This window comes from Melanerpes formicivorus, unplaced genomic scaffold, assembly GCF_026170545.1.
Source record: "Melanerpes formicivorus ecotype bairdi unplaced genomic scaffold, bMelFor1.0.p_v2 SCAF_12, whole genome shotgun sequence".
NCBI lineage: Eukaryota > Metazoa > Chordata > Aves > Piciformes > Picidae > Melanerpes > Melanerpes formicivorus.
Window position 1 is genome coordinate 11,220,785 of NW_027142364.1, and position 27,869 is coordinate 11,248,653.

Consider the following 27,869-nt stretch of genomic DNA (forward strand, 5'->3'; position numbering starts at 1 on the left):
ATTTCACACTGAATATGGGCCACTGTCAGATTACAAAAGAATGAAAACTATTATAAATAAGGAATTAAAATACAGCTGAATAATTTACAACGGCTTCTCACTACAGAAATATGTCCCAGTCATACTCCTCTGCTATAGCAGGACATTTTCCCCAGTATCACCATAAAATCTTTAAGGAATGGAAGTTTCACATGTTTCCCAGGTAATTAATTTCTGCATAAATCTCATTTTGACATTAATTAATTGCCATCTGTGATATTTGTGTGTTAACAGGATTTAACTGAAGATAACTGTCTTTAACACTACATCAGGATGCCCGCTGCAAGCCTGTTTGCTGACAGGTTCTCTTCCTCAAGCTTTCCATGCTTGGTCTTCTTCCAGGGCAGTGTTTCTGGAATTCCCCCCAAACCTCTCATGCTGTCCTGCTGCTGCTGATGAATTGAAATAATAACCTTTTTCAACACTTTTGGGTTTAGCTAATCAGTAACACTAAAAAATGAATAGGGAAACTCCTCCAAACTTCATAAAAATCACAGAATCACAGAACATGAGGGCCTGGAAGGGACCTCTAAAGATCACCTACATCCAACCCTCCCTGCCAGAGCAGGATCACCTATACCAGATCACACAGAAATGCATCCAGGCAGGTTTTGAATATCTCCAGAGAGAAGACTCCACAACCCCCTGGGCAGCCTGTTCCAGTGCTCTGTCACCCTCACAGTGAATTTTTTTTCCTTCATGTTTACATGGCACTTCCTATGCCTCAATTCCACCCCCACTGCCCTGTCATTGGGTACTTCCTATGTGTTCGGTCTTCTCTGAGGTCCCTTGTGTTTGACAATGAGCTTACAGTCAAATAAATCACTCATACTTTTCAGGTATTTACAAGAAATGTATGCTTCCATAGAATATCAGCTTACCCAAGGTGAGGTCCTCCATTCATGAGATCAAAGACCTGGGCTGGATTCAGTAGCTGTTTGAATCTTCGCAGAAATTTTACACCTTGGTTGTCTCCACTTTTTGAGTTGACAAAAACCAACAAAGGGCTTGTACAAGAAGGGGGGCAAGTAGCTTTCCAGAAACCTGTTGGGGAGAAGGGGAGAGAGTGGGAGGGAGGAAAAGCCAAGAGATTTGAAGCTATCCATGGATACGGAGCGAGGAAAAAACCCAACATCCCACATCACAGCACAGCTACGAAGCTAATACTTTCCTTGTGCATATGACACTTGGTGGGTAAATGCCGAATGTGCACTGCTCTCAATCCAGAATGAACCACTCTTCATGCTGCATCAAATGTCACACTTATCTCCTAGCACTATGCCAAAATTTTTAGCTTCCTCAACCTTCTCCAACTGCTTCTGCAATGTAGTTGTTCTCAATAAATTTGAATAGCCACAGCTCAGCAAACACCACCAGTACAGGGTAATAAACTGAATGCAAAAGCAAAGCAAACAGTTCACTGCCATACTTGAATAATGTCTTCCAGTTTGGAATTTCAGCAACATCAAAAGCAGAATTTTCAGTTGGGAGAGCCTGGCACTAACAGTGCTAGCTGAAGGGACCATGACTCAAAAGGAAGAGAAAGAAGGTACTACTTACTAGTGTCACTTACCATCTGAATCAATGCTGTTAAGAGCAGTAGGAGGAATGACAGATACTTTGCATAGCCCAAGAGGGCACTTGTTCGGCAACAACTCTTTACATGCTGTGTGTACCTGAAAACACCATCAAAAAGACATAGGTGATTCAGACTCTTCTGGGTGCTGTGGTATAACTCATAAAGCTACCAAAGAAGAGGCTGTAAAGGAAGAGTAAGAAAGGAAGAGGCAGGGAGGAATCCAGGGAAATGTCAATAAAGTTATTTTAAGAATGATCTAATTACAGTATTCCACTAATTCTTCTGTATCCATTAATATGTACTTTTGCTGCCATTCTATGGGACTAGCACTTTGAGTGTTGACAGGACCAGACAACAGATTCTGTGGCTTTAAGAACTTTCAGGCATTCTGCCTTCAAAATCCTAGCCTCAGTTGAGTGATCCCAAGTAGCAATAGAAGAAAAAGCTGGGAATTCAAGAAAACAAGAATGTAAAATACGAAACTCAAAGAAAGAGTGAACTGAGAGGTTAAGAGAATAATAGATTCATAAAGCCACCCAAAAAGGAGGTACAAAGTAGAGTTGGGCATTTCAGTTACTTCTGGTACACAAATATGGCAAGATAAAGGAGTTGCTTAGGGTTTGAGCCCTCAACCCCCATATTATAAACATGTCTTTTGTGACACTTCCCTTATTAATATTATAAACACCTGGAAATATAGCAAGATCTGCACCCCTGCAGTGGTTAGGCAAACCCCCCCTATTGCAATGGGAAAGAAAACTGCTATAATTAAAACAGCTCAGTATTCTGTATTGTCCTTTTTTTGTTGTACCTTTTCGACTCCTGGAAACAACAAATAATACCTCCTCAAAACCCAGCATTTTCCCTCCTACACTTATTGCAATTGAATTCTTCTATGAAAGCTCACTATCAAAAGAGAATGAGCTTGCAGAGAAGCCAGATTCATGGTCTTACTTTCATGTACCACAATGATACTTGTCAGAACCAATTCAAATGTCTATCTTTTGCAGGCTGTATATCATCTGGGGAAAGAACAATAAAGTCCTTCATAGTAAATACTGACAGCAGAGTTAGAGATTTCATTCTAAGTAAGTGTCATTAAAAGAACACAACTGAATAGCTGATCAAAGACTACCCCTAACTAAAATGGTCATGTTTATTCAACTCACCATGGCTTTGCACCAAAGGCAGCGCCAGTCTTGCAGACGTAGGACACTGCCACAGGTCTTATCACACACAGTGCATTTGGCACTCACAGGCAGGTTTCCTTCCAACCACTGATGTGGCATTGAGATCTGCAAGACATACAGAAGGCAAGAAGCATTATGGACTTTGCAGTGTGCAACTCAAGTGTGCAGGATGCACTCTGGCAGTGAGCCATACAGAGAGGCAAATCTGAATGTGGACTGTTTAAAGACAGCAAAGGCCATTTCCAGAAAACACCTGTTTTGGCATTTTACATCACACTCAAGCACAAAGAGATCTGATGACTCGCCGCAGGCAATAGTGACTTGCATGATGCATGCCATATGCTAAGGTATTGTTCCAACCACTCCCTTATCTTTCTTTTGCCAAAGCACAGACCAGGCTCCCCATGCCTCAGATTACTTAACCTCGACTCCTCCAGTCCATATCAGGAGCCTCTTCCTATTAAGGAGTCCTTGCTACCCTGGTTGGACTTTTCAGACAGAATCTCATGCTCTGACTTTAAAGGCCTTTCCTGCATCCCTAACAGATAAAGGCAGAATCTGCTATTTGTACAGTGAAGAAAACTGAAGAGCACATACCAATGTTTCCACAGCAAGACAAGGCTAAAAGAGTTAAGATTAACACCTACCCCATCTTCATCCTCAATGATATCCTTCCCGATAGAGGCTAGAGTTGTCCACTTGCAGTTATTGGTTGCCCGCACAGCACACCGCTTGTGGGCTTTAAACTTGCACACTAGAGAGGAAGAGAAGAACATATTCACCTTGCTTCAGAACGTGCAGAGTGGCAGTCTGTGCAAAAGCTTTCATGAGTGACCATAGTTGGCTCCAGAAGAAAGCGAAGGCACACACTACCTTTGTTAGTGCCACCAAAATTTTTGGCTCTTAGTGTACTAAGATGAGATATTTATTTTCGCCTTGTCACTTGCACAAGCCTTGTTGCTTGCACAAAGCTTAGCTATCACATGGTTGAACTTGCCATGATTTACATACTCATACCCTCCTGCATCCTTTTACACAGTGTGGGTGTAACCTCATTCACCTGGCAAGTATAAGTAGGGTGCAGCCAGGCCTGTCGCCTATGCCAAAGCTAACAAAGGAATTACCTTCTGGCATTCAAACACTTAACAGGGATGTCCTTCAAATATGATTGTTCTCATGAACAGGACAATTCTCATGCACATTCTATCTGATACATCAGAAGTACATGCCTGTTCCCTTCAGAGGCATGATTTTACTAAGGGGTGGCAGTATTTGGGTATGTGGGAGGGGGGAAAATAAATAAATAAATCCGCTTTAATACTATTATGTCCAACAGTAAAACAAACATAAAAACATCATCACATCTATCACCATTTTACAAGATCCTTATCTTGACTTCTGCAGGAAAATTCTCTGTGAAGCCGAAGGGATTCAGTAGCAAAGGGTTTTAGGATCAGGTCCAGAAAAGTCTTCTGGACTCACACAGAGGCTATATAGCGCTCTCAAGTTTATTCTGCAGTGCTTTCCTGCATCTCCTTGTAGACTGTCAACACTGATCTTGCATTATCTCAGGAACACGGCACTAGCTCTAAAGTTGTTCCCAGAACAGGAGACAAGACAGCAGGCTCACCTTCACATGACAGCCCATGTGACGTGACTCCAGACAATGCCTCCCGACACACGTTGCAGTAGGTGGGCCGAGCGTGTGAGCAGGCGTACCAGTTATGCATCCCTGAGAAATGATCCATGCTGTACTGGGTAGACTAATAAAATAAATGTATTACAACAAAGTTTAAAGTAAAGTACCAAGACCTTTTTTCTTTTTCCTTAAAACAAAGACCTAGCAGTCAGGAAAGGCAGAAACAAAGCATTTTAACTTGGGAAGAGTAGGCCAGATGCAGTTTATACACTAGATATAACTCAAGAATGTCTTTAAGCCAAAAGAGACTACTTGAAGAAGATGCCACAACTTCATTCCTGCTCCTATTCTACGTCCCATTCTTGTATCACTACAATGGTATGTAGGGAAATGAACTGGAGAATTTATCTGCTGAAAATCTGATTCTTGTCTTCACTATTTTCTATTGGATGAAGTTTTCATCAAGATCAGTTCCCCAATCTGGTTCATTGAGTGGCAGAGGAATGTTTGTGCCAGCATAAGCAAGGAGACAACAGGAGACAAGCATCAGAGAGGAAAACACAAAACAGTTTCTTTTGGTGGCTGAGCTGGTCTAACTACAGCCGCAGATGCACTGAAGTAGGCAGAATACCAAGCTGGCAAGCCATGAGTTAGGACTGGGAAGTTAACTGTTTCATAACCTACCCATGCACTGCAAAGTACTCTCTAAGTTACCAAGGGAAAGAATATAATGCCACAAGCACTCTTTGGAGAATCACTCCAGTGTATTTGGGGTAGTTTTTACAGAGGGCTCAATACTATACCTATTACAATCAATAAAAATAACTTCTGAAGTTGACTCCAATATCAAAATGAACTGTTATTTAGGAGATGAGGCACAGAGTGAAAAGGAACACATGATCCTATTACCTCAAAATGTTCACGGTTTTGTACAGTCTTCAGTGCTGCAATCCAATCTTCCATCTCTTTTCTGTTATCAGCACAAAGGATGAGCTTCCGACATGGAGTGATAATCTGAAGAGTGAGAGAAAATTAACAGAGTATATTCTGGGCATGTCTGTGAGAGACTGCAAGAGAACACACCATCACTAGCATGGTTCACTGGATATAGATATAGAAGATATCTTAATTCCTTCATGAATGCACAGAACCACAAAGATTTTAGCTGTCATTCCCAATGCCAAGCAAAGTAACTGCTCATATCCAAATAACAGCACAAGTGAAGCACACAGCAGTAGGAGTTAACATATTACATGTGCAGATTTTGCATATGTTTTAAGTACTTAATGACTACTAAAATCTGCAATTACATTAAACCCTTGTTAGCAGCATAATATATAAGATTCTAGCTATTAATGAATTAGATAACATACTCTGCAACATCATACTAAGAATCTGTTTAGAAGGAAGAGAAGAGAAGTCAAACAAAATATGAAATCTAGAAGAGAAAGCACTGCATTCTGAACCCCCACGTTTCCTGAAAGCTTGTTCTACATTTATCATACAAAAGATATTCCAACAAATGTTACACTAGTAGCTGGAGGTAGTAGTGAGCTTCCCTTCCTCTAAAAATACTGTCCCCTGGGCTAACTCCCATGCATTAATTATCCTCTGTTAAATGAACAGTACAATGTTTTAACCAGCCAGTAGAAAACATGCATGGTGGCTAAAGCTCCTCTCTGCCCATAAAGGCAGACAGGTCTCTATGTAGCCTACCACCAATGCTTTCTCCTTTTGTCAGACGGCGGCAGCAGAGAGAAACAAAAGCTCCCTGCTGTCCACAGGGCTGTCCATTCAGCTGAGGTCCAGACTAGACTATAAATCAACATTTATTCTTCCTAAGACAAAAGTATTTCTTTCCACACTGTAGTTATCTTACAACATCTCTTTGTGTACACCTCTGTTCTGATCTCCATCAAACTGACTTCTTAAATTAGAATAGTATTGAAGTGTTGGCAAGACTTGGATTAGGTCATTCCTGTTAGAAAACAAGTTTTGTTACGGAGCATTCTATCTTGGACAAAATTACCTGATCTGTATCAATTGTAAGCAAACAGAAATAAATATTTACAATTTTCTAGAATTAAAACTTTGAAGAACTTCCCTCTTTCCTGACATTTCCTTTAAACAGTTCCAAACTTATTCCCAAAGAAGGCAATCAACAGGAATCTTTTTTCATTCCTTGGGAAGATGAAAGAGTGCGTGGTTAGCTGCATTTCCATGAAAAACTCTGCTATGTAAGAATGGCTACCCTAGAGAAACCTAGTAGCAGGAAATATTACTGCAAAAATCAGTGTGAAGTTAGAGAAGAAGGAGCAGCATCTCTGAAGTCCTGCTTAGAGGAAGCAGCTTTTTCTACCCTGAAAGTAAAACCAAGTTCAAATAATTTGTTCAGACAGCACATGGTCCCACTTTTTTCTTTCTGGCAGCAAAGTCAAAAACATCTATAGCTGCATATATACAGCAGCATGTTGTGTTATGTAATGTCCAAACATCCCAGGACACATCATCCAAGGATCTTTCATTACTTTAAAACCAGCCAGTCTTCACAAGGAAAAGCCACTGGCACACTCTTGGGTAGAGAGGAAAAATAATTCAAAACTGTTGGCAAAATTAATGTATTATCATCTTGATCCTATTTCAAAATACTACACTTCAGTGCTGTCCTTTTCCTTGCTTCTTCCCTTTTTTAAAAAATAGAAAGGTAAATGCAAAGCACATAGCAGTATTTTGAAGTCACCTTGGAAGATATGAAATCTGAAATGTTGGCATAAAATACAGAAATGCAGACAATCCTTTGATGAGAATAATTTCTGAAGCTAGTAACTGAAGAGACTGCCCAGTATGGAAAAATCAGTTAATACTTCTTAAGTCATCTACTGTATCACCATAAAAATCCCTACATTCAGTGCTGGACAGTCCTCTGTTCAAAGAACAAAGTTAAAGTTTTTAATACAAGAGGACAAACAAAGAGATCAAGAAGATTTTCCATATTTGAATCATCCAGACAAAGAGTCACAGAATTAGAATAAAGGGTCTGTTGTGTAACTACAAAACCGCAAATAAAATACAACTTTGTACAAGAGCAATTTATGAAGAGCACTGCCTGCTAGGCAGTTCTAAAGCAACATTTGCATTGGGATTTGGTGGTATCCTCAGAGACAGGAAATAAAAGAATATAATCTTACCACCTCACTCCTATTCAAAGGAGGACAAAGAGGGACAATTCAGGCTTCATTGTGAGGGACAGGTAAGATTTTAATGTAACCAGTGTAACAATTCATTGGGGAAATTAAGAAACCACACAACCCTGTTTTTCTGATTAACATGCAGTGGTGTTAAACATTTTAATGAGGTTAATTAGGAATCCAGAAACACATTAACAGAGACACTTCCTTCACACAGTGGTTCAACAGTCCTCAGCTTTCATCCAGCCTCAGGCACACAACAGCAAACACGAGCACCTTGTGAGCCACAGACACTCCTGCACTCCTGGCAGCCAGGGGTCTTGTACCTGTGCAGGCTGGTGTGCAATAGGCATGTCAGGGCAGAACTGAGATGAACAGCAACATGCTCTCACTCACAGGGAAAGAAAAACACTCATCCTACCACATTTATTTCCATCTACTTGAGCCAGTAATTGCAACTCCAGACATCCACCTGTTGAAGGATACTAACAGAGGAAGAAAGGCTATTACATACGCTGCACTCTCTAGATGAGACCGACGACCAAGCTAACATCTCTCATAGAAAAAAAAACAAAACCCATCATTCCTGTCATCTCCAAAAGAGGCCACAGCAATCTTCCCACTGAAAAGCTGTCGTCTCCCAGCCACAGAGCATGGGGCGCTTGCTCAGCTTCAGCCGGTGTGCGCCGACACTCTGGAGCACAAGGCTTGGGTATCCCTGCTGGCAAAGGTGGCTAGAAGGGAGCACGGTCCAGCTATTTTTTATGTTCCGGCTACAGCTTTGACTAACATCCTGGAACAGTAAATTCCACAGGATGACGACGCACTAGGTGAAATAGCACTTCCTTTTATTTGTTCTAAATTTACAGAGCAGTAATGTCATCCAGTGACCTCTTGTTCTCATGTAAACGGAGAGCATAAAAACAATAATCTGATTGCTCTGGAGTTAGGATGGGGGCTGCCTTGCAAGGACTTAAAAGAACCACAATAAAAAGTTTTAAGATTCATTTATAATCTCATAGATTTTTGGCCTCTTTGGGGATTGGCAGAACTCTGAATGTTCCTGCCTTGAACCAGCTCAGAATTTTATCTAGATGTGAGCAGTTACGTAAATTGAAGTGCTTGGTCTTCCTAAAAAGGGAATACAAAAAACTAACATACTTTTTTTGATCCTAAATGCTATTGAGCCCTGCAGTGTCGTTCTTTAGATTTCACTCTTTAGCGGGAACTGGATGCCCAGGTACCCATGTGCCCAGAACTTACCATACGGTGACTTTATTGAGATCTCTAGATCAGCAAAGCAGCTCCTGAACAGTCACAGGGACAAAAATACCTGCCAATGCCTCTAATCAATCCTTAAAAGCCATATGGATGGGAATGGCAGGAAGGCTTAAAAACATTTCAACACAGGACACAGCTTAATTTGCAAACTCCTCACTGTGCATGAGATCCTAGCAATACCTTCTGCAAGAATTATGGTGACACCTACCCACCAAATCACCCCTCTGCAGACAGTTATGTGCCCTCTATGCAGATGAGTCATCTCAAGTCTGTTGGAGAAATGCAGTTTTCAGGCTTGCTCACTTGAAATCTAAAACCTCCAATCTGAAAAAAGCCATGCTTTCACTGGCTGTCTTGTGCACAAACTGATTCTCCCCTGGCACCTCCAAATGTTAGCTCCATCTCCTTTGTCTCTTCATACAGCACATGCCCTCTTACCAGCTGTTAACCCCCCTGTCATATTGACCCACACCTCCTTGTCCAAAACTAACACCAGTTTACTGACATTCCAAATGAGGCCAGCTGGCAAACAACAGAGCCAATGAAAGAAAATTTCCCATTTTGCATTCTAAAAATGGACTGGATGTCCCTGGATGTCCTTCCCCAATGAACAGCTGTGAATAATTGGATTAGAAAGGCAGTCCAAAAAGACTTCTTATATTAGACCAAATTTTAAATAGCAATCTGCTATACTTCACCCTTTAATGTTTCACTGTACTGAGCAAGCTTCCTCCACCAAACAGCCGGAGCTTAAACTTCATTCTCTGGTCTTGCTGGTACCAAAGACAACTGTACCATCTCTGCTCACTTCCTCTTTCAGCATTTTCTGGCTGCCCAGAAACTTCTCAGCAAAGCAATAACAGTCAGCAAAATAGGCATCAGGACTGTTTAGTATCAGGCTAGATCTCATGAGCTAAGAGACCACAAATGATGGTAAAACCAGTTAAAATTAAGAGTGGCCAAATCATGAAGCTGGCCAAAGAAATGCTGGGGTGAGGAGACACGGGGGACGGACACAGTGACACATACAGCTTGGCTAAATATAGTTTCTCTGATGTGAGATGTTTCTCAAGAGTGACCAAAACTGGGTGTCAGAGAACACCTGCTCTTTCTGACTGCTTCCTTTTGGTCACATCCTGTTCAAATACAGTCTTATGTTCAAAGGTGCTAGCCATAAATCCTCCAAAGAGATTACTCCAAACACTCGATGACTTGGGTACAGGGACAGAAGGAATTTCTGGAGTTCAAAAAGATCTAGGAACTGCAACTAGAAAAAAATAAAATAGCTGCAAGAACAATGCTGATGCGGGCAAAAGCTTCAGCTTCGTGATGTATGGCAGGGAAAACATCCACCATCTGTAGCTAACTGCTTTTGTATAGTGGAGTATACCCTTCTGTCCCATGAACCCAAATGCTCAGGAAGGGAAACTGGGTGAGACTATGAGGACCCAGCCATTTTACCCACTTCAGCTCCTGTCCCAGCAACAGCGATAGCTAAACGAACACTTATGTAAGTTAAAACACCTTGTCTATGCTCATCAGCAAGATTCACAAACCAGTAAAGACACTCTGTTTCAAACTCTACTGCTGAACTCAGAGGGCAAAATGGACTAAATGTAGCTATAGCAAAACTACTCCCTCAGCAAATATAGAAAGTGAAAAAGATATGTGTGAAAAAGGTGAAGGAAGGAAAAGGCAAGTATGAATTTCAGGCTTGATCCAGCCCTTTATTCCCAAAATCTCCTTGATGTCAGCTTCTGAAACAATCTGGAGTTAAGGATCAGGCCAGCAAAGCCTCACACAGCAAGCTGGCATGATTGTAGTAGGTCTCTATAGCTTGGGAGAGAGAAATAAAATGAGAATCAATGCTTACACTCACAGAGGACCTGGGCTTGCCTTCTTCCACAGAAAACAGCCCTCTTCCCATGCAATTGCTAACCTATTCACTGCAGAGGTCAGCTAGAGCTCTTTTAAGAATTGCACCAATCCCCTTTTCTCAATACCTAGATGCTACCCTGGAAGGGAAAGAATAAAGAAGCTTTTCATATGACAATGCAAGAATGCACCAATTTTTGCATTTATTTTTAGAGTGCAGGATCCTTATTTCCTGCTAAAATGACCATCTTCCACCTATGGAAACTCTCACATTTATCAAATCAAAGAAGCAGGTAATGTTCTTATAGCTGTGCCAAATTCTGCATTTTCCCCAGCACTTCCCTCCCCACCCCCAAATAACAGTAACAGGATTTTCCTCAAAGCTCCAAGTGCCCAAAATCCAGGACAGCCCATTCCCATAGAAAAATAGGTACTGTACATGGTGTAGTCTCTTTAGGACCACTTAAACATTGTTAGATTCATTCAACTTGCAGTATGTGCCTTGTCTGCCAGTGGGTTGCAACTGACTAGAGCATCTTCTCTGGCAGGGGGTTGGACTAGATGATCTTTCCAGGTCCCTTCCAACCCCTAATACCCTGTGTTTCTGTGTGATTCTGGTATCTTCTCTGAGCACTGGCACCAGCACTTACTGCAGCTGTGCTGTGCCTGCAGATCAAGTTCAATTTACACTGCCCCTCCATCCGAGCTTTCTCCTAGTCCCTATCTTCCCTGACGCTGCAGCAGTAAAGTAGATGAGACAGAGCATTCCCTGGGAAAATGTTCATCTCTCATACCAGGGTCACATTCCCACATGCTTCTGGAAACTCTGTTTCTAAACAAGGCACATTCCTGTTCTTGGCAATTGGTAAGAGGAGCATAAAGAATTGGAGTTTAGGACTTTTGCAAGCACTTGAGAGATGGCTGTTGGCAGGTAGGAAACGCAGAGAATCCTTGTTAATTCATGTCTGTTAATCACTAGAGATCTATATGGATGGAGCAATACCAAACGGGAATCCACTGGGCTGCACAGCTCTGTTATCCACTTGCTCTTCACATTGTGATACAGATGCCTGCCCTCTTCATCTGTTTTCCAAAGGATGCAGTCCTGCCAGGAAAAGAGTTCTCCAGCAGAACTACACCGTTCAGAAAGCATACCACATTTCAGAGAAACCTTCCTACTCATTCAAACAGAAGCAAAACCATGAAGAACACAGGGGCAGGTCAAGATTCCCCAGTGATAGAGCTGCTGTCTCGGTGGGCTCATACACATCAAGGCTAGCAGCTAATAAATCAGAGGTTCGAGCAACAAAAGTCCTTGTACACAGTAGGAAAATGACCTGTTACTGATAGCTTATTGATAGTAACAGCTCCTCACAGCCCCCTAACCTCAGCTGCATTAAAAAGAGGCTGGTACCTAGCACAAATGGAAACAAATAGCTTACATCAGGCTGATGAACTTTCTACACCGGGTCACCAGGCAAACGCCAGTCCTGTTTGATGCACAACAGCAAAGCCATCACAAGCAGCACAACTGGAAAAAGCACCTAATTTCTGTGAATATTATTAGCAAACCTCTCCATATACGTCAAATTTATCCCAAGTAAAGATGTGCACAAAAAGTATTTTTCTTCCTGAGCAGCTACCAAATAAAACTAAACCCATCATATTTTCAAATGACCTCCTGTTGACCATAGGCTGTTCCGCCTTGGCATCCTCACCTGGAAAGGGGAGGAGAGGCTGGAATCTGCACCATGCTCAGGAAGGTAGAGAAAACACCAACACAGCACAAAGGATACAGAGAGCCGAGATTATCACACAAAAGCTCCTAGTGTTCAGGCACAAGGGCAACAACAGACTGTAATTTCAAAGCAGTAGACTTCCCTCTAGGGAAACAAAAGGTCTTCACAAACAGCTGCCTTTGCTTGCCAGCTCTCTATCCATCCCATCTCACAGTAAAACTCATACAGCTCAGTCTGACCTCTTCCTCTACAGTAGCCTCATTTTTCTCTAAACCTTCTAGCATATTTTGGGGCCACTCTGTAACATACAGCACCAACTGCCAGATCTCTCCACCCACAGCAACTTCTTCCAGAATCTCTAACTCTTCTTCCATGTCTATCCTGTCTTCAACGTTTTTTCTTCTTTTGTGCCAGCAGACTAATGACCAGCTCCTGTAAGAGACTAGATTAAGAGCCCTAAAAATTCCTGATATGAAAGGATTCTAAATGACTATTTTGACTGACTAACAGTGACTCAGAATGTTCTGTTTACCAAAGGGCCTTTTCTCAGGCAGCAAAAAGATTGCTCTGAAGTCTGGATTACAAACTACTAAAATAGCAAAGTATTTTGAAACTGCAGCGGTTCTGACAGGAAATGGGGACCAAACTGCACTTAATGAAGTGCTTGTGGGGGGGGAAACAGCAGAGTGATTCTGGACATGGCAATTCATGCTTCTCCTCATATTTTCACTTGCTTACAAAGGAAATTCTGACAACTGCCAATATAAACAGAGTAAGAGTACTAGCAGAGAGTGTACAATTCCTGAACATGGACACAGATGGGAGAGACAGTAACCCCCAGCAAAGCCTAACTTTGCAACATGCACTCTAAGACAAGTTTAAAAAGGAAGGTGGGAAGAAGCATCCATTCTTGAGTCCCTCTTTTCTAATCATTCCCATCTCCAAACCTTAACAAGGCAATCCATAACTGTGTGCAAAGGAGCAAGGTACAGAAACAGGACACTTGGTGACCCCCCTGTGTAACTATGTTCCCAGATTAGTAAGTCTTTTTGCCTGCTTTTAAGGGCTGCTGTCTTTCTGCTAGGTCTCTCTCTCACCCTTGTGCTGAGAAAGCAGCAGAGGAAGATCTCCCCCTGTGCTAGAAAGCCCAGCGACTCCCCATTTTTTGATGAGCTGAGGCCACACAGTACAGTTTGGGGAATCTGTGCAAGTGTCAAACTATGCCGATTTCCCTGATTTCTATCAGCCCAAGCTCGAAGTTCAAGTCTGACTTTCTGCAAACAGCTTGTAACAGAAGTTCTTATATGCTTCCTCCTCATAAAGTCACATGCTCTCTCTCGAAGCTTGTATTTCAAACTAGCACAAACGACCTCTGATCTGGGTTCCTCTTATTCCAACAGTGCCTTACAGGCATACAGGTCCCGCGCTAGATAGGAGCTGCAGCTTCTGCCTGGCATGTAGCTTAACCTGCTCTATTTACTCATTGAAAACTAAACTCTTCAGAGAAGCCTTCACTGCCTTCTCTTTTAAAGGATGCATTTTCCACTCAAAAGCACTAATACAAACATTTCAATTTGACACAAAATCACAGAAGAGGCAAAGGCACTTTCAACTTTCACTACACTGTGAAACAAATTTGGAGACATGAACAACATACTCTCCCCATTAGGAAGCACCCTCAGGACTTTCACCTTCTATTGAAGTTCAAGCACTTTGCCTGCTGTTTTTAGGAAAGGTTATTTAGCCCAAAATGAAGATTTACAGTATTTATACCCAGAATCACTAAGCCCTGGGACAATACAACAAAAATACATAGTCTGAAGGAGATCAGACAATCACACAAGACTTCAGAAGACAGAACCTGGCATCTTTGCTGCTGAATAAAGTCCGTACTAAGTAACACGGCTGTAATAAAAAGAATTAAAATGTAGCACACCTTGGGCTTCAGTAGAGCTGGAGAATGACATCCATACTGCTTCTCAGAGATGACAGCATGCTCTCATTCATCAGCACCAGCAATTCCCTGTTCCTCAACCTACTTCAGCTACTGTTGCCTCCAGCCATGCAAGTGCTGTGAAGGAGGCAGTACTCTAATCTCAATACTTCCTGTCTCCTGTGACATTGGTCAGGATGAATCATCAGTTAATAAACAGTATTTCTTAACTGATGGGTGCAGCATTTCCAACAGCACCGCAGGAGTATTTTCCTTTACCCTGATTCTGGAGAACTCATCTACATAAATCCACACAGGACAGAACATTTGAACAGTAAGAGCTTGTAGCAAACTTACTCCCAAAGAATCTGAGCTCCTGATATCTTTTATGGAGACACAAGTGCCATGCTTCTCAGTGCTCAGTCCAGAAAACTCAGACTCCTGGTCTTACCTTTCCTGTTCAATCTTCCTCTTAACTAGTGCCCAGAGCAGCCTGCTCCCTCAGAAAAAAAGCCCACACAGATTGCTTGATATGCAACCAATAGGTCAGTCTTTCTGAGCTATGTTCTACTTGCCAGAAGCTGATTAGCTGTCTGCTTAAGGAGGAGCTGGGCTAAGTTTCCTTCTGACTGCAGTGAAGTGGAGAGGCAGGCTCTGACTGTAATAATATGCTGTTTCCTGTCTGTGGCTGAGCTGAGAGGTACTTCCCAACAGAAAAGGGTTTATAGGAGCTCAGGCTCCACCTCTTCCAGTGAAGAGTCTTAACTAGGGAGGAGGGGTCGACAGCATCGCTCCAGGTGCTCAATGGTGTGCTCTGACCCGGCTTCATTTCTACTAAAGCCTTAGAAAGTAGAAATTAAATTACACTACAGAAAGGAGCTTTCTCCTATAGGATCCCAAATCTCTGAGTGAGGTAGGATGGGAAGTGAATGTTGTAACTGATGTTAAGAAAAGGAGGGAGAAAGTCCACACCACCATTTTCTGGCACTAACTGGAAAACATTTATGAAAACTCCATGTGAGGTACAAACTATGTACCCAGAAAGATCCAATATCCTTCCAAGGCCCTCTCCCACTGATAGGTGAGTTTTACAGACTATTTTAGATACTTCACATATTTTAGACATTTTTTCCCCCTTTAGCTTTATACAAATCCTGCAAAAGACAGAAAAGGGTCAATGAACTGATAAGGACTCACTCCACCAGCTGTGCAAACTGCAGTGAAAGCAACAGGCCTAATTCAATTGCCAACTCCCTGAAAAGAGCAGATCTTCAGGCAACACCAACCTGAGGAGTACGAATTTGTTCAAAACACAAACATTTACAAAAATGGGCCTACAGAGATGATCCAAAGTACTTTCAAAGATTTTTGAGGGGTTAACTGTGGTGGCAAAATGTTAACCTGAGCAGAAGACAACAGAGCAATTGGTGGCCCTCGAAACCTTACAGGTTCCATAGGGGAGAGTGGGCATGCTGGATGGTTCAGGTCGACCCTACAGGCAAAGTAGTAATTTTGAGAGTATTTCCAAAGCACAGGCTTCCAGGCATGATGATGAGAAAAAAATTATTCCAGGTTTGAAGTATGGAATTCATCCTCATCACCTGTTTTGTTTTAATGCTCCTAAAGCAAACATGAGCTAAAGCATCAGGCAGGCACATCAAACAATCTAGTGACTGCAAAACTGCACTGCCCATGAAAATAACTGTTAATGGAAACAGCTGAAGCCTCACTGGGATGACCCAATGTACCCAGTGTGATCTCAAATCATCTGCTTTTCAGAAATCATAAGAAGTTTTGACAGTATGGCTGGGAAAGCTCTGCTCAGAAGTCAGGGTCAGGCTTTGACGTCACCCATCCAGTGCTGCTGATCTCTGTTTCATAAAGAGTACAAACGTTGGCATGCACTGATGGCAAGAATCCAGGCTAAAGTTGACCACTCTCTTTGAAATGAATGGGTCTCAAGTACCAGGACATGGTTATCCTAAGTTTTCTGCCACAGCAGACCCTTTCTAAGGCCTTGTGAAAGACAGCACCTCTAGGAAAATCCACTGGTGAGAGACCCAGTCACTAACAGCCCAGACATTCCAAGAGAATTTACCTTATAGACAGATGACTTGAAAGGACAGAGATAGCAGAGATGTGACAGAATCATCAAGTACTACATCTACAGTCCTCCTGAGAGAAGAGAGCTCTGGCACAAGACCGCTATATGAATTGTTCCCAGAGGCTTCCTGCTAAATACCTCTGCAGCCACACTGTCTGATCTGAAGAAACAATAGCCAAGCATAAAGCTTTTCCTTACACCTCTCAGGGGATGAAGCTGTACAACATTTTAAGCTCAAAGATGCCCCTAGTCACATGCTCCCAGCCCATTCTGTAGTCACACATCCATTAGCTCCAGGCAGCAGTCCTGGAAACTGTCCCCACTGCAAACAGAATACACTTACTGAAGAAATTTACATGAGGTTGACTAAGCAAACAAGAGCAGAACCTGTATTACAGTCTTTTGATAGGCAGAGGTCTGACTCTTCATACTCACTTTTCTTGTTCTCCTGCCTGATGACATCAAACAAATCAGTGGTCAGACATAACAGCCTCTGTAAAAGGTTTACTGGCAGCTATATTTTTAAATCTTATTCCTCTACTTATGCAACAGAACCTTTGTTGGCTCTGTGCTCTGGTTTTCTCTTCTCATGGTGCTACCTCCCTCGGCTCCTCACTGCCAGTTTCTCCTTTGACTGGTCACTTCTTAAACCTCTTTGCTCTGGACCCACATTACTTCTCTAAGTGGGTTATCTAGGGTTTGTGTTTCCCACCTCTTTTGTTAGTACCCTGGGAGTGTAACTCACATAAGGTGACCTACAGAATCTATACACTAAACAGTACAGGTAGATGGATGGAGGAGGCATTTCCTCGGAAAGAAGACACTCCCTTGTAAATCCAAACTATCAGACCCCACTGAAGAAAGTACAGAAACAAAATCATAACACCTAAAACTCCAGAATAATTGTCTCTGGTATACAATGCCAAATGTTGGGGGCTTTCAATGTAAGATAACAATTCACAAGTGAGTCCTGCTGATCTGAAACAGGAAAAAAAAATGCATCAAAGAAGTCTGAATTTTAGAAAGGAACTGAACAGGGGAGATACGGGGGGGGGAACAGAGTGCTTTCAAAGAAAACCAAGAGAAAATTGCAAGACTGCAAGGAATGCAAAGCACTGACGGCAGCAATGTGGCAGATCACACAGCACTAAGAAAATCAGAAGGTTGCCTAGTTCAAGTATTTTTATAGCTCATAGGAAACCACAGTCAAACCCCTGTGTAAACTATGACAAGAAAAGCAAATAGAAATTAAGAGCAGAGATGTTTTTCTTGAAGTTTACCTGAGCCCCATGATAGAACAATCATCTGGAGACAGTGCAAACCGTATCTGCTACTTGAGTGTCAAAGTAATCCTACACTTTTTATGCCCTAGGGAAGGCAGGGGCTGGCAGAGCCTGATACCATAGTTATGGAAGTAAGTTTTCACTGTTGGATTCCAGTCAGCCAATCTGAGAGAGACTAAACACACCATTTCCTCCTGGTCCTACATATAGCAGCCCTGATGCAGATTAAATCTTTCCTAACTGTAATAACAAGCAAAATGCAGCAGTACATTTGTTTACCTGAAAAAAATAGTCTTTATTTACAGAAATATATATATATATACATGCATAAGAAAACTGAAGCATGACCCAGGAAAAAAAATGCTTATTAACAGGTAAATAAATTCACATTCCTGAAAATGTAACCCCTACTGAAATCGTTGCAGAATCCTTCTCCCTGAGTACACACAGACACTTGGTATCAATATGTACCAGCAGACTCAGACATGCCTTCTACTTGTCCACTTACAGATGCAAAAAGTGTATTCAAACTTAAAAGTGTTGGGGTTTCATCTGGACATAGGGTGGGTGCATAGCTGCTTTGCCCAAGTACAGCAAAACACAAAACTACAGCCACATAAGAGAAAAATCCCTTGACAGATGTTTAATGCAGTGGATAACTATTGCTGCAGCACAAGGCACACTGCTCAGTCTCGGTCACCACCTGCAGGCCACCATCCTACAGGATCTGCTTCCTCCCTCCACCTGGATTCGTCTTCCTTTCACCCTGCCTTAGATCAACACTGCCTCCTTTCTCCACACCCTCCTCTCTCCTCCCTCTTGAGTTCTTGAAGCTGCATGGAGGTTATTGCTATTTGCCAACTCCAAAGCTCAGACTGCTGTTTGACACTCACTCTCCATGGCCATTGTTAATGGCTTTCCTTTGCACACCAGGCATTTCCCCCAAAATGGAGTCTGCAGAACATCTGCACCTCAGAAATACAATTATTTTTGTGTCCCAATTACTGAGCCTGGAGACACCACCACATTTCCAGACTGCAAATATTTCACACATACTCCACATTTTACAAGTATGCTAAACCAATTCCACAGCTGTTTCTGTGCAACGTCTTTTGTTTCCCCTTTTGCTTTGCCACTATATATAGCATACATATATAAACACACATACAGCCACATACAAATAAAGGCAGAGAAAGAAGTTTACATGAAGGGAAAACTAAATTCCTTTAGCAAGATCTCCAGAATAAACATCAACATCACCCCTAACTCCCTTAGAACAAACTTTTCTGTCCCACTGTATAAATGGACTCCACCAAACCCTGCTAGTTTATACATAAGAAAACCCCTGAATGCAGTTTTAGCACTATACATAGTAACTCAAGGTGTTTCCCATGTGCACAGAAAGCAATTATGATGTTGTAAGGAAAAAGTAAGGGTTTTTTAGTTGTTTGTTGAAGACTGTTCAAATGTATTTTAACTGCAAAAGAGAAGTGATGTGGATGAAAGCTGCAAGTAGAGTGGAAAATAATGCAACAAATCCTACCGTGAAGCTATTGTTGACATTCTTAGTGCTGGATTCTGCCACACTGGCATCTGTCAGATCCACTTCATCAAAAATAATGGACTGGAAAGAAAAAATTCAAAACTCCAATGTATTATTGAATCCAATGCACAGCGGAAGACTCAAAGGGACCTGTCTATGTACCTGCCTGGCACACTCCATCACAGTCTTTTGTCATCTGAAGGAAAGACCCAGCACCAATAATATGAAAGACTCATTAGCCTAGTTCCATAGTCTAGAGCTTGTGCTTGCCTGTCTTGCCTATCAAGTGATAGAACAAGAGGAAGCAGTCTGAAATTGTGCCAGGGAAGGTTTAGGTTGGACAATAGGAATATTCTTTTACTGAAAGAGTGGTCAGGCATTGGAACAGGCTGTCCAGGAAGGTGGTTGAATCCTCATCCCTGGAGGGGTTTCAAAGAGGCAGAGGTGTGCTACTGAGGAACACAGTTTAGCACCAGACTTGGAAGAGTTAGATAATGGCTGGCCTTTTCCAAACAAAATGATTCTACGATACTTTACGTAAAAAGCAATGATTTCCAAATGTGAGGCAAAACACAGAGAGCTTTTAGTAGCTACAAAACCTGAAGACAGGTGTTTACACAGCAGATGCTTCTCCCTCTGCTGAAAGCTACCTTCTCACAGACACCCATCTGCCCCCAAAGCTCCACTGCTGACTTTCTTCCCTTGGACTCACATCTATTCCCAAGACCTTACCTTAGCAGTTTTTGCATAGTACAGCGTTCGTCCTCGCAGCTTAAAATATCGTCTCTTCCAGCGCTGGAAGGAGCTGGTCTGTTTCATCAGCATTCCCTCTTTTATGATTGTCTACAAAACAAGGAGGGGAGAGAGGTGAAGCATACATTTTGCTTTCAGGCATCTTTTATGCTCTGCCACCATAGACAAGTACCAAAAAAGGTGACTTTGAGATCAATAATCTTAGTGCCCTCTGCTGGAAGTGCTTAACAAATTCATTCAACACAAGCAGCTGAACTCAACGAAATTAAACTGTCTCACGTATAATCCACACTGGGGTGTGGTTTCATCCCTGTCTCCAGCACTATCATGATACCAAAAAAAGATAAATAACTTCAGACTGAATGAGCATTTCAAAGCCTAACAATGCCTCAGGGAGCATAACAGTTAAACACTCTGAGGTCAGATTTCAGTGGCGGGTAATTGTGCCTTTCATTTAATTGGCATTACCAGCACATACACCCCACAGTATATCCGCCCCTATCTCCAGTTCTGCCTTGTGAAATTATTAGCATCTACCTGGCACAGACCTGGCAAGCTGCAGGCCTACAGGGTGAGGAGTGAAACTAGAGTGAAGAAGCCGCATCCAACTTCAGCATTTGGTATTCTTCAGATAGTCTTGGCCCTGCCTCAGTACACTCTGGCTGGCTGCCATTTCCCAGGGCTGGAGTGCCAAAACTGTCTATGCACATTGCTTTTTTTTTCCCCTTTAACTGCTTTATAACTAGACTGACATACCAGTATATACAGCCCCATATGCTCGCTCACATACTATACATACATGCAAGTATGTATTTAATCCACATGCACTTCATTCTACTTTGTCAAACATATTTTGAATACCAATAGCTACACAAAAATAATCTCTAAAACTGGAGCTTGAAAAATAAGAGGCAAAAAAAGTCAAAGCTGAGGGTTCAGCCCCAAATTACTGATTGAAGGTATTGCCTAGGAACTGCAAATGCGTTATGTCGTGCCTCAGTACCAGGAAAAACCTACTTCTCTCCCCAGAAAACAGCTCCTAGGAACCTACTTCTTACTGAGAGAGCCCAACACGATAAACACACAATTAAAACACAGGAAACAAATGGTCCAACAATCTTGTAAGACAGGTTATTCTGTATCTTGATGCCAGGAAAACGACACAGCTTTAACATACCAGAGGTCTCTGTGTAACTCAGGTTTGTAACAAAGCCAGGTCAGCAATGAGGATCTTTTAATTCACAAACATCATGATAAATGTACAGCACCATGCTACTACAGAGCACAAAATAAATACCCTTAATGATCCACAGGGCTTAGTTCATTTTACAAATCCTTTCCAGGGCACTAAACCCGCTTTTAAAATGCTATATATATTTCTAATGTGGGTCTTTCCTTTTTGAAACAGCTGCAGATTTTAATACTTTCCACACACACTGGCCCTTGCCAAGCTCAGTTTCCTCAAAAAGCATTTGGAAAAAACTGCTGACTGGAAGAAGCAGCATCTGCCTGACAATGCTTCTCTCTTGCTAGACTGAGCCATCCTCAAAGTGGCCTGAGAAGTCATAAGGCCTGGACCACCATGGTCAAATCATCTGGGAAAGAGCAGGCTTCTGTATAACCATCAGATCTGAAAGACAGCTGGCAGCCATAGGAGCCATTATATACTTTTCTCCACTGCATTGGGAAAGAGAAAAATGTGAGAGCTCTCCCAACTCCTCCAAAAGAATCGTCGTCTACCTTGAGGCCTAAGACTTGGACAACCCCAAGGCTAGCAAACCTTAAATCTCACTGTTTCCCAGTGTTCTGTTTCAAAGTCACCTGCATACTGGCAGAAATACCTGCCAATGCTAAGCTTAGTGTGCTTGGTTCAACCTGGAACCACCAAACTTGAAGCTATTTCATGAGAATAAAAAGAGATAATAAAAACACATGATCAAAGACTAAGCTTGTATCAAAAAATGTCTGTGATGTCTCACATCAGCTTTTCACAACTCTGAAGTGGTCACTGAAAGATGTCTGGGCATCTGTTTTCCACAAGTGGTAGCAGAGAGACAGCAGTAGGAATATACTCGAAGAAGCTGTAAGGCACCTGGGAGTGCTTTACAATCCAGAGGTAAAACACTCTATAGTGATACCCAGAAATAAGATATTAAATTAGAGCAGATGCTAGGCAAAGAAACTGAAACTCAGCTATGATCTTAATCTGAAGTTTTAGCGTACAAGAAAAAATCAGTTCGAAGACTGACCCAACAGCTCTTGCTGAAACCACCCTGAAGGCAAGGCCAGTGCTGAAGCCACCCATCTGGAATGAGGAAAGGTGCATTCAGGCTCCTGCTCAGACACCGACTTTTTACCACATCCCAATAAAGCTATTTTCACTCTGCATGTCTCCAGCTCCCATCTGCCAAGTGGAATGAGCAAGTGGAACTGCCCAACTCTGCAGAGTCCTACTAGAATATCTCTATCTATGTGAGTCTCTTTGATGAGCTACTTTAACCTCCAGCACCTGAGTATCAAACAGAACAATGTATATATTACCATGCCAAAGAAATCACACATTTCTGCAGCTCATTTTCTACAGGGGGGGGAAAAGGGAAAGTGGCAAGAGGCTTTCCAGATTAAGACAGAAACACAGAGTGTTCTTTTGCATTCCTTGGAGGAAACCACATATAATTAAAAAATGAGACAGAGAAAGTAGCTACTGAAATCTGCAAGGCCCTGAACCAAAGTCAGAAAGGAATTAAAAGTCCTTGGGGAAGACTCCTAGCATGCAAAGCCCAAATATACCAAGTCTGCCAGGAGTCTCATCAAAAACAAGCAAGTTGCAGGAAGAGATTTCAGAGCTCTGTTGCTTTATTTATTAACCGATATGCTTAAACTGAGGTCAAGCAGAGCCCTGGCACTCCCCAGGCTCGGTCAGCAGCTCTCTGGCTGCTCAAACTCTTGCCCAGCCCACCAGAACAGAAACTCACAGCAAAACACCACCTCTGCTTTCCCTCGGCTCCCACAGCTCCCGAGTGCCGCACATCAGGCAGGGCTCACTCACCTCTGCACAAGACCTGCATTCCTCCATTCCTCTTTTAAACAGAACCCTCCTTTGCCTTTTTTTTTTTTTTTTTAATTTTTAACCAAAAGGCAACAATCCCAGAGGTCACCTTGCCCCTCCCTAAGTAGCAGTTTATGTCAATTGCCAGCCGCTATCTATAGAAAACCTCAGAGCTACATAGACATGAAAGGCCAGTGAGAAGCGAGCTCTGGTGTGCACACACTGCTCAGAGAAAACAAGCCTCTGGTTCAGAGCTGCCCATCTCTGCACGAGAGCTGCTATTCTATTTATAGGCACACAGCTCAGTAAAGAGCTTGGTGGGTTTGGGCGGAAAAGGCTGGAGATAAGATCAAGATGACTTTATAGAATGATTCAAGCATTGCTGCCTTTCTCCTCCTCTATTTTTACAGCCAAAGGACTTGCTGCTTATAGAGGAATGAAGCTGTAGAAAATTAACTGGGAAAAGGACGTGGCTGCAAAGTGACATCAAATGAAATAAAAGCTGGGGGGGAGGTGAACAATTATTTCAACAGTCTCTCTATGGCTTTTTTAATTGAAGAGCTACTCCAGTCATGTTAGTAGGCATGTAATTCATCAAGGCAAAAGTGAAATTACTTCTCCCATAACAAAGAAAGAGTTAAATGTATTTTTAGCATCACACATTAGATCCTAGGGGGAAAAGCTACTCCCCTGAAACATCATGAGGTTTGATTATGTGCAGCTTATCAAGGATAAATATAAAAGATGTTTGTGATGAAACAATCCAGACTGCTTTCTATCAAGCTTGAGTTTCTCTCCAGCCTGCTGTACTGTGGCATGGCACTCCCTGGGCAGACAACACTATAAAAAAAATGAAGGATCTTCTTGGATCAAGCCTGAAATGACATGCTACCAGTTTCAACAGTGACCTTATATTACAAGGCAGCATAAAAAAGTTACTGAGCAAACTTGCAATTTATAGAAAATCTGCACACAGCAGAGTCTAAAGTGTCTCTGCAAAGGATACAAGCAGACAGCTGAAAGGCAGGGCCTAGGAAATTTCTAGCATTTCACTCTTTATCTTTGGCCTTGAAGAAAAGTGACTTCCTGCAGAAAAAAAAATTAGTTAACGGAAAGCAATACACAGCCCTCCCCCCAACTCATCCCCTTTTAAGACGTGGCATTGATGAAGAGAAGTATTATGTTCTCAATTTTCTCCTGTCAAAATGGGTGCAGAGTTTAGGCCTAAACCTGAAGTGACAAAAGAAAAGTTTTGCCTCTGACCGCAACAAAACTGGTTTCTAACAACTCAGAGGACTTAATTTAAGGACTTGAGACAGAGCCTTGTGCTTCACTACTGCTTCTTCACGCAGTCCCACCTCGTATGAACAAGAAGCCAGATGATTAACAGAAGTTATTCATAAAACCGGCAAGATAGTCCTATTTTTTTGCAGCTGAGGTATCTCTGCATCCAATAATCCACATCAGGAGATCTGAGCCTACACAGCCTACAGAGATGAGATGCTTTCTCTACTGATAACATGAATGAGTCAAGCAAAAAGTTCAGAATGATCACATCAGATTTCAGCTATTTTCAGACTGCATCTCTTGTTTTCTGGAACACAGTACTGGTGAAACACAAGAGCTGCCCATCCTTTCCTGAAGCTTAAAGCCTCTTGCCCCATTTGAAAGTAGGGCCCTTGATATAATTGATTTCCAACTCTGGAAACAAGACCCTATTAGCCAAGCTGAAGGCAACTATTTACCATACCCAGCTGTCAGGCTGGCAAGTGTTCTTTTGCACAGGGAGGCTCCAAACTGTGTTGGATATAGACAGTGGAAGAATAACACAACCTATTTTACAGCTGAGATCACGATATATTCTTAGGGGCAGTGATTCAGTGCAGCATATCTGAAACAAGAATTGTGATCCACTGATACTTCTTTACAACACAGAAAAAAACCCTCTGTACAAGGTAGGAGCAAAATCAGAACTATCTAAACTGAAACTAAAGAATCCCAAATACCAAAGTCCTCAGCATCTGGATTTCTCTGTTTTCCATGTGACTCCAGAATGCAAAAAACTTCAGGGCACAGACTGTTTTTATTTGTATGTACTATAAAACTGAGCAGTGTGCTGATGCCAAGTAACAAACAACTGACTGAAGCAAGCACCAAATGCATAGAGAAGGAAAAAATAAAAAAGCATATGCAGAATTGACAGGCTATCTTTATGCATGTCTACTAAGGGATTTGACAGGCAGCTGATCCTCAGGGACCAAGCAACCCCACCTAGTCACTGACGTAGGGCAAACTGTGGCAGAAAGAATGGGAGTAGGTCTGCAGTCACTTAAACATGGCAAGATAGTCTTGCCACACTAGGGCAGGTATAAGTCTGGAGGGCTGTACCTTGTGAGTAAAGCAGTTTCATTAGCTGACTCCCTAAAAGATCTTTGTGGTCATAAATTCAAAATGAATAATTATTTAGAAATCAAGTGAAATACAGTAAATCCAACAAAGAAACTACAGGAATAAATCTAACCAACCCCATAGAATAAGACATGAAAGGTCAAAAGGCTAGGGGTTAACAAGCTAATCCGAGAGCAACATCCTTCCACCAGACAGTGGTCACACCCTGGAAATTAACTCCAGGAAGCTTGGAGGGGGTAAATCTGGATCAGTAAAGCAATACTAAAAATGGGACACACAGAGAGCAGCCCTATCTGTAGGGGAGCACAAAGAATTTACAGGTTGTATAGTCCTGTTTTGGAGTTTTACAATAAATGCACTTGGCTCTTGCATGTGATATCATTACAGCAAAATTAGTCCAAAAGAGGGAAAAAAGAAAAGAAAATCAGGTCAGCCACAGGAATCAAAATGTCAAAATAGAAGTTAGGGCTGTGAGTCAACAATACAGTAACAGAAGAGCTCTACTAATGAAGGGGGCACTACCTATGTTTTTAGTGTAAAGTTTAATACACTATGCTTTATGAACGGGGAAGTACCTACATCAAGTTATAACACAGAACTCTATACAACTGCATGGGAAGATCTCCAGCATCTCCTCTAACAACCATCTCCCAATCCTCTCTCTTTTCTAACCTCCAGCCCTCCTGAATTAGCTGGACTGCATACCCAGTTGGAGACTAGGGGCAAACTCAGCAGACAGCTCTTGGTACAGCCTCTCTGCAACTACTGAGACAAGCAGAATTCAGAGCAGTGTGCAGCGATCTGTTGATAGCGTAGCTGAGATGTCACTGAAACAGGAAATGCAAGCTTATTCTATGGATCAGTAGTCAAAAACAGGGGTTTCTATCACAAAGTACTGAAACATCTTGAGCTAGAATCTGCCTTGGCACAGATAAACAAACGCTCAAACACTTCATTCTTCCTCAGTTAATGCTGCAGCCAGTAAACAAATAATAGGTCTTTGAATCATCTCCTTTTCAATACCCTGTTCAGCTGCTACTGTTGTGAATGATTCTCTTCTAAAAGGGACATGCACCCATAGACCTAAAGTGAACAAATTAACTAAGAAAAACTAATTTCAAAGCATGCAGAAAGGTTGCATGTATGTGGGAAAGGAAGTACAACATAGCAGCATATCCTCAGGTAGTTTCATGGTAAAATCAGCTCAGTTAGAAAGCTCCATGTGAAGCACTTAAAAGATATGAATACTCTGGTCAGCTACTTAGAAGAGAGAATGAAAAACACGTCAGTACACTCGGATTCAGGATGAGTTAGTATCTGGACAACTCCTGGCTTGCTGTATGCTTCCCATAGGCTCCAGACATTCTTCCCAAACTCATTTTCTACAAGAGGAGAACTGAATATAAAGCACAAGACATCCCAGCAAATCATAGCAAAGCTGGAAGATGAGGGCTCAAATCCACCCACAGAGACAGTAACAGCCAAAAAACCAGGGACAGTTTAAAAGCTACCTGAAAACACAGGAATGGAATACAATTTCAAAGGGCACTAATCAAATATAAACTTTATATGTTTAAGGACAAATGTGAAAAAATGTGTCATTACTTTTTCTACCATCTTAAATTACACATACACAACTACATACAGATACACAATGCCAAAACACACAATCTGCAGTGAAACCTTCAGCTCTGAGACAGGCCTGTCACACAGCTATGCACTAGCACCACTGAATCTCCTGTAGTTACTCGTAAGTACATGGCTCTGCTGCTGAAACACAGCAACATAACCTGTTTGAATCACGGCATTCTAATGCTGCAGCCTCTACCACACTCTTCTAAGACCTAAGTTATTACCAAGCCCCACTGTTGTGCATCTAAGCCCACCCATCCACCTCAGGGGCAAGCAGAATGAGGCAGGCACTTACCATAGTGGCATGTCAGGGCCATTTAAGTATCGGGCTGGGAAGGCACAATCGGCGCTATCACAACAGTGACCGTAAGGGAAAGAACATCCCCAATACAGCTGTGGATCTCATCTTCACAGTCATAACCACCTAATCCTTCCTATACTGCTAAATGTCATGGAGATCTTGGCCAAGTAGGAAGGAAAAGACAGCAGAAAGTACTGGTACAAGAACTTCAGGACATGGGAAAGTGAAAGTGAGACCACGAGGAAGAAAACTGAATCCTTTGCCCTTGTGTTGAAGAGGCAGAGAGAATGACAGCTTCCTCCCACTGTGTGTGGATTCCCATCAACTCTGCT

The 27,869-nt window shown here is 42.1% G+C and overlaps 1 protein-coding gene across 7 annotated transcripts in view; it reads right to left on the reverse strand.

The window, feature by feature from the left end:
- Positions 1–27,869, reverse strand: part of DGKD (diacylglycerol kinase delta) — a 58,109-nt gene that overhangs the window by 21,931 nt on the left and 8,309 nt on the right. For 3 of the 7 annotated variants that reach the window (XM_068145307.1, XM_068145306.1, XM_068145310.1), the window contains exons 2-9: positions 20,126–20,236; positions 19,394–19,474; positions 5,357–5,461; positions 4,439–4,571; positions 3,456–3,562; positions 2,788–2,913; positions 1,613–1,715; positions 921–1,083 (exon numbers count right to left, since the gene is read on the reverse strand). In XM_068145307.1, coding sequence (XP_068001408.1) covers positions 921–1,083; positions 1,613–1,715; positions 2,788–2,913; positions 3,456–3,562; positions 4,439–4,571; positions 5,357–5,461; positions 19,394–19,474; positions 20,126–20,236 — 929 coding nt within the window. Of the gene's footprint in view, positions 1–920; positions 1,084–1,612; positions 1,716–2,787; positions 2,914–3,455; positions 3,563–4,438; positions 4,572–5,356; positions 5,462–14,466; positions 14,723–14,914; positions 15,081–19,393; positions 19,475–20,125; positions 20,237–23,195; positions 23,802–27,531; positions 27,792–27,869 lie in introns of those variants that run through there. The other 4 variants (XM_068145309.1, XM_068145308.1, XM_068145312.1 and 1 more) reach the window with 4 other exon arrangements.